The sequence below is a fragment of the Alexandromys fortis genome, unplaced genomic scaffold (assembly GCF_014885135.2).
Source record: "Alexandromys fortis isolate MF-2015 unplaced genomic scaffold, M_Fortis_MF-2015_v1.1 scaffold_363, whole genome shotgun sequence".
NCBI lineage: Eukaryota > Metazoa > Chordata > Mammalia > Rodentia > Cricetidae > Alexandromys > Alexandromys fortis.
In genome coordinates this window covers 353910-360570 of record NW_026068233.1, presented here as the reverse complement: position 1 = coordinate 360570, position 6661 = coordinate 353910, and the positions used below count along the sequence as shown (strand labels likewise).

At 55.4% G+C, this 6661-nt stretch overlaps 1 protein-coding gene across 1 annotated transcript; it reads right to left on the bottom strand.

The window, feature by feature from the left end:
• Positions 1-1070: 1070 nt before the first annotated feature.
• On the bottom strand, positions 1071-3963 carry Wnt1 (Wnt family member 1). The gene is made up of 4 exons (XM_050130866.1): positions 3860-3963; positions 2972-3225; positions 2023-2288; positions 1071-1559 (listed from the first exon to the last, which is right to left on the bottom strand). The coding sequence occupies exons 1-4, from the start codon at positions 3961-3963 to the stop codon at positions 1071-1073; spliced, it is 1113 nt and encodes a 370-aa protein (XP_049986823.1).
• Positions 3964-6661: the final 2698 nt, after the last annotated feature.

The window sequence follows — 6661 nt, the reverse complement described above, 5'->3', positions numbered from 1 at the left end:
GTTAGGGTCATCCAAGGGTCAGACCCTCTGGGTCCTCTTTCAGGGCCAGGAAAGGAGTTCTTCAACAATATATCTCTTCTATCTGGTTAAGAAAAGTGAGTATCCTGGAGGGCAAGCGGACACTGTAAACCATGTTGTGTTCTGGATTCAAGGAACAGAGTCATTGATAAAAATAGTGATTTTATTCTTCAGAGAAAGATACATTGGTGGGGGCGAAGAGCCACTAACAGCTACAGTGGAAGGAAATACTGATCCGGTGGGCAAGGGCATCTTTGAGAAACCGGGTGAAAGACAAGAGGTTGGATAACAACAAGGTGGAGGGCAGAACAGAGGAGTAGGGGTGAAGGTGTTCTCTGCAAGCCAGGCTGGGACCCAGCACAATAAATAGTTTTATTTACATAACCAAACTCGTGGCTTTGTATCCACGTTTCAGTGCAAATTATTTACACACTGATGAGGAGGCAGGACAGGAAGGGGTGGGAGGTGGCTGAGGGAGGCATGGTTTGCAGCTGTTCAGTGGCTCCATAACAGACTAGGAGAACCGAGGTTTTTCTGCTGGGTTTCCTAACCTCATTTCCCACATCACCACAGCCGCCCTCCCTTTCACCTTGGAACCTACAGGTGGAAGGGGAAAGACCCTGACACCCAGGTGTCTTGGCTGGAGACTGGAAGGGCCTCGAGAAACACTGAGAGACTGGAAGAAAAGGGAATAGAAAGGTCATGGGCACAATACAGCAGGGACTGCAACACCTCATAGCTGACTCCCATTCCCCCAGGAGAAGAGAAACCTCCTCTCACCCCCTGGCCAAGTAGGGGGCAGTGCAACAAGGGGTCTCCCACTAAGAGGGAGGTAGGTAGGTTGGGGCAGGGCCCTCAGGATGGCAAAAGGGTTGGTGCTGCCTCAGGCAAGTGGTTTAAGAAGCCCCCAGGTAGGAGGTGGGAGAGATGGGTCACTGTGAGCCTCGGGAATGTGCTGGAGGTCCTGGGGTGGGCGAATAGGGTGGGTCTTGAGTACCTGCGAGTTTGTCAGGGGAGAGAGAACTGAAGAGAGTTCCCGGAGGCGCAGCGCCTCATAGACACTCGTGCAGTATGCGCGTGTGCGTGCAGTTGCGGCAGCTGACGTGGCAGCACCAATGGAAGGTGCAGTTGCAACGCTCGGTGACGCGCTGCGTGCGCGTGCGGTGGCCCCGGCCACAGCACAGCAGCTCGCAGCCGTCCAGCGCGGGAGACGAGCTATTGCAAGCACGCCCGGCTGTGCCGACTGTGCCCAGGCGCCCGCTGTATGTGCAGAAGTTGGGCGATTTCTCGAAGTAGACAAGGTCGTGAGGGGAGGGCGGCTTGTGCGCGGGGTCTTCTGGCTCCAGGCGCAGCAGCTCAGCCCGCGAAGCGCGGTTGTTACCCCGGTTGCCGTAAAGGACGCGGGAGGCGCCGTCGAAGCGGTCGCGCAGCACGTCGCCCACAGCGCGCAGCGTGGGCAGCCGCATCCAACACGTGCGTACCGTGCATGAACCGGACATCCCGTGGCATTTGCACTCCTGTCGCATCTCAGAGAACACGGTCTGGGGGAGGAGGGAAGGAAAAGTATCGCAGGGTCAAAGTCAACATCTCATACACCCTCACCCACTCCACTTCCCCCGCCCTCGTCAGTGGATGCTGTGGAAACTTTAGCCAAGGTCCAGGTGTAACAAAGCCCAGGGGAGGGGAAGTGAGAAATAGCTTGCTGAGATGTGGATACTTGGCCAAGCTCTGCTCCATCCACATCAGCGAGTCAGTTTTACTTTAAACAAGTGTGCAATGGAGCCATAGCAATACATTCTATGTGTTGTTTAGCCTGTTAACCTAATCTAGTCTGTCATCAGATCAGGAATCCCTTTGCCCTCAGCCACCACCTCTTCTCCGACTTCCCTGCGAGACTCCCACTCCCTCAGGAAGCCCTCTCCGTGTGCCTCTGGCCTCATCCAGGACCTTTACGGCACTCCACCCCCGCCCCTGCCGCTGGCTCCAGCGCACAACCGGACGTACCGTGCGCCCTGCCTCGTTGTTGTGAAGGTTCATGAGGAAGCGCAGATCCCGCCCCTTCTCCCCAGAGTCCACGAATTCTCGGCCGAAGAGGCGGCCAAAGTCGATATTGTCGCTGCAGCCCCCCCAATGCCAGTCGGGGCCCCCAGGGCCGCGCCGCCGGTAATCACAGGTGCAAGACTCAATGGAGCCTTCGGAGCAGGAGCGCGCCACCGAATGTGTGACCCCGGCGGAGGTGATTGCGAAGATAAATGCTGTTTCCCGGCAGCCTGTGGGTGAAGCGACCCCGCACCAGTTGAGAGAATGCGTGGGGCAGAGTCAGCACCCTCTTTGGAAGGTTTGGTACCCTACAGTTCAACACCCAGACACTCGGCCCTTGGAGTCCTGAAAACCCGACAGGCCGAAGTGCTGAAAAGCTGGTCTCCAGGTCTCATAGAGAAAGCAGGTGCGCGTGCGTGAATCCATGAACACACTCCTCACCGTGCTTTACTGAGACTCGGATCTGGAGCGTAAATGGGACAGCTCCAAAGAAGATATCCCAAGTAGATCAACTTCGCATAGCCAAGATCTCTATCAGACAAACTCTGGGCTGTGTTGGAGGTGCAAACTTTGCTGAGTGCGAAGCACAACCCTGGCCCTCAGCGAACAGTTTCCCAAGGCACCTCTGAGGGAGGCTGGAAAAGGGCAACTGTCGCCCAGTGCCCACGATCCGGAATTCCCTTTCCGTGGGTCAGTGGCTCAGCAAAGTTAAAGATCATGCCCAAAATGCGTAGCTGGAAAGAACCTGGTGCCTAAGTCTGACCTACGTTAGCACAGGGCATCAGGCCATCCTCAGGTTGATCGCGGAGCCCTGTGACGTCTGAGACGTCTTCCCTGCATTCGCCCGCCCATGCCCTGGAGCTGACCCTGCTTTTCCCCTAATCCCGGAAGCGTAGCTTTCCTGGGCACCCACCTCGGTTGACGATCTTGCCGAAGAGGTGGGGCCCCGGAGCAGTAGGGCAGTTCCAGCGGCGGTTCCGGAATTGCCACTTGCACTCTCGCACTGCGCTCTGCAGCCCTCCACTCACGCTGTGCAGGATCCCCGGGTTCTGGCGGATCAGTCGCCGCTGCTTGCGGCTCAGTAGCTGCAGACTGGGCTCTAGGACCAGCTGCAGACTCTTGGAATCCGTTAGCAGGTTTGTCGAGGAGGCTATGTTCACGATGCCCCTGGAGGGATGCATGAGGGCTCAGTCTGGGGAAGGGGACCTGAACATTAACCATGCGGACGGACTGTACCAACCCTGTCCTCGCCTGGGCCTTTGTGCCCAAGGAGAGCCCTGGGCTCTTGAGTTTGGTAGAACTGAGCCCCCAGGAGCCCTAGGTTTAGTGAGTGGACAGGGAAGGCACTATGAGTCCATGCATGGCTTCCTTAGCTCTTCCATCTTCCTTCAAGGCAGCCCCTGAGAGGAATCGAGCCTGCAGCCTTGCCCACCTTGAAATGTTTAGGAATCCCATCTTTTTGTCCCCTCTTTTCCAGGCTAGTAACTGGTTCTTTGATTCAAGACCCGAGGGACACCTAAATACCCATTACAGTGAGCCTGGACCTGGTGCTCAGTGGGAAAGGATTCTATTAGATGGGGTGGGCTCTGGTGTATCTGGACTTCTACTTGCAAATGACTTGCCCCTCTTCAGCAGAGCTGGTCTTTGGGTTAGTTTTAGGTGAGAGCACCCTGGATGTGGTGAAGTCATGGTGCAGGCAGGAGTCTGTGGGTTGGTGATCCTCACAGTGTGGGAGCTGGGTAAGGCCGGTTCCTGGCTCTGTGCCCCAGAACAAGTGGCGACCCCATACTGGCTCACTTACCACCATCGGCCACTGCTGTTGGCGGCCAGGGCTGCGGGCAGGGCGGTCAGTGCCAGTAGCAACGTAGCAGAAACCCAGCTGGGCAGCAGCACCCAGAGCCCCATGGCCTGCCTGGCCTTGCCGGTTCTGTGCTGCAGTTCTGGCGACTTTGGTTGCTGCCCGCGACGGTGGGACTGGACGCGGCGGTGAGGGCAGTGGTGAGAGTTGGCAGGCTGGATCTAGTAACTCTGGAGGCGGGCCGCAGGCAGCATGGTTTGCTGCCCTGGCTGTTGGGCTGAAGCAGCCACTGCGGGAGGCACCGCCTCTTAGAGTTGCGGCTCTGACTGCAATGACGAGAAGAGGCTGCCCCTCCGGGCCGCACTATGGCACCAGGGCGCACCGGTCAGGGCCACAGACAATGAGTAGCGAGCAAAGTTGTGGCTCTAGCCAGTCTGAGCAAAGAGCTGACGGACTAGCCATCGGGGCTCACCCCCGCCCCCTGCCTGGTGGCCCCCGCCTCCAGGTCTGTACTGGCCGCCGACCCCTCCCCTTGGGGATGGCCTCCCACGCGCGCCCGCCTCACTCTTCGCGTCCGGAGCACGTCGGGGACCAGTATCCGCCAGGGGGCGCGGAGACAAAGTGCTTAGTGACAACCTGTCTGTAGTCTGGATTGCCTCCCCACGCGCGCGTGGTGGGCTGTCCCATCGATGTCACCCTGTGTGCCCCCCCCCACACTATGGTCCTTTCCCTTCCTTCTCCTGAATGGCGGGATGAAAGCTGTGTGGTCTGGCCAGCGATGTCCCAAGAGATGCTTCCTTGTCCAGGAACCCCGACGGCGGGACAGAGAAGGAAAAGAGGGAGACAGCACATGGGTGGAGCTGTGGTCAGGGATTCCCGGGCGTGGGGTGTAGGGGTAGGCTGATCAAACTGAGCTAGTGGTGAAGAGAAACTCATAACCGTGCAGCAGTTTGCGTTATGTGGGCTAGGAGAGCGCAAGTGTCTGTGTGTCACAGTGTGAGGTCGGGCAGAAATAAACATCTGTTCCAAGGTGCGCGCTCCTGTGCTCTAGCATATCCAGAAACTTCTAAAGAAGGACGTTTGAGCCCTTTCCAAATAATTGTGTTAGCTGGCTCAGAACGGGGAAATCGTGAAGTCATTTTTGCTACAGTCACCATTTAAAGCAGTGTATCAGAAAGGAGGTGGGGGCTGTGGAAGGAGAGGTCCAGAAGCCTGACTCAAGCGTGTCTGGATTGTGTTTGCAGGTGGGTGGATGAGTGTGTGTGTGTGTAGGGTGGATTAACTATGTGCATGTATGTGTCATTCTGTCACTCTGGGTCCCTTGTGTCATGCTATGGTGTGTCACTCTACCGCATGTGTCAACCTGTGCGTGTCATTAGCAGAGGGAGTCATGGAGATGAACCAGGCTGGTTTCTCCGGCAACTAGACTCAGAAAGGATGGAGCAGAGGAGCAACTGTCAGGTAATGCTGAGGACTGGGAAGAAAGAATGCTCCCTAAAGGAACATGCAGCAGCAGGTTTGTTTTGTTTTTGTTCTTGCTGCTGGTTTTGTGACAGGATCTTGCCATGGCATCCTACCTAACAGGGAATTTTAATGTAGTCGCCCGGCTGCTGGGACATGTGCCACCCTACCTGCCTAGCTCAAGATCAAGGAATGTGGGGGCCTGGAGAGATGGCTCAATGGTTTAGAGCACCGGCTGCTCTTCCAGAGGCTCCAGCCTCCACTCTGGGGACCCATGTGGTGGCTCACAGCCACCTGTAACTCCAGTTCCCGAGTCTGGCGCTGTCTGAACCCTACTGGCACCAAGCACACACAGGTGCATGTACATACACACAGGCAAAGCATTTGCACATACATAAAATAAATATTTTTTAATTAAAGATTAGCAAATTTGTGCCTCCCATGCATGTGTTTTCTGCTTTTCACTGGATTTTTCTCCCAAATTTCTGCAGTACCCCAAAATCCTGTTGTTTCCCCACTCTCACCCCAGTGCCTGTAACTCTTCTTTCCCAAGACTCTAATTACCTTCAGAGTTGTGGTAGCCTAGGATTTCCAGGCTGCTGTCCCCTATGTGGAATATAAGAGGGCACTGCCCACCTGAATATCATGTCCCACTACCACACAGAGAAGCCCCACCGCTGGAGGATCTAATCTTTTTCCTCTCTTCCACTTTACAGAGGAAACAATGGACGAGGCAGTGGTTCCAGGTTCCAGTTCCCAGCTAATAAATGAAGCAATGTTAAAGCTGTGTTCCCAGGCACTGGGGTAGAGTGCTTGCCTAGTATGTATAAAGCCCTGGGTTAGATCCCGAGTACTACAAAAATCAGGAATGGGCCAGGCAGTGGTGGCGCACACCTTTAATCCCAGCACTCAGGAGGCAGAGGCAGGTGGATCTCTGTGAGTTTGAGGTCAGCCTGGTCTACAGAGTGAGTTCCAGCACAGGCCCCAAAGCTACAGAGAAACCCTGTCTTGAAAAACCAAAGAACAAACAAAGGAAACCAGGAATAAACCCAGCACTCAGGAGGCAGAAAGATCAGAAGTCCAAGGTTATCCTCCACATCCTTGCATACAGAAGACACTCTCAAAACACAAAAGCAGTACCAGGCATGGAGGCGCACACCTTTAATTCTAGCAGCTGAGAGGTAGAGGCTGGCTGAGTTCTGTGAGTTCAAGACCAGCATAGTCTATGTAGCAGATTCCAGGATAGTCAAGGCTTCACAAAGAAACCCTATTCAAAAAGCAGAGAGAGAGAGAGAGAGAGAGAGAGAGAGAGAGAGAGAGAGAGAGAGAGAGAGAGAGAGAGAG

Bases quoted from the DNA above. Each gene is read 5' to 3' on its own strand.
- Wnt1 (XM_050130866.1), bottom strand. From the start codon at position 3,963: ATGGGGCTCTGGGTGCTGCTGCCCAGCTGGGTTTCTGCTACGTTGCTA. The intron at 3,226-3,859 runs GTAAGTGAGCCA...GCATCCCTCCAG, and splicing joins AACAGCAGTGGCCGATGGTG to GGGCATCGTGAACATAGCCT. The intron at 1,560-2,022 runs GTACGTCCGGTT...CTCCTCCCCCAG, and splicing joins ACAACGAGGCAGGGCGCACG to ACCGTGTTCTCTGAGATGCG.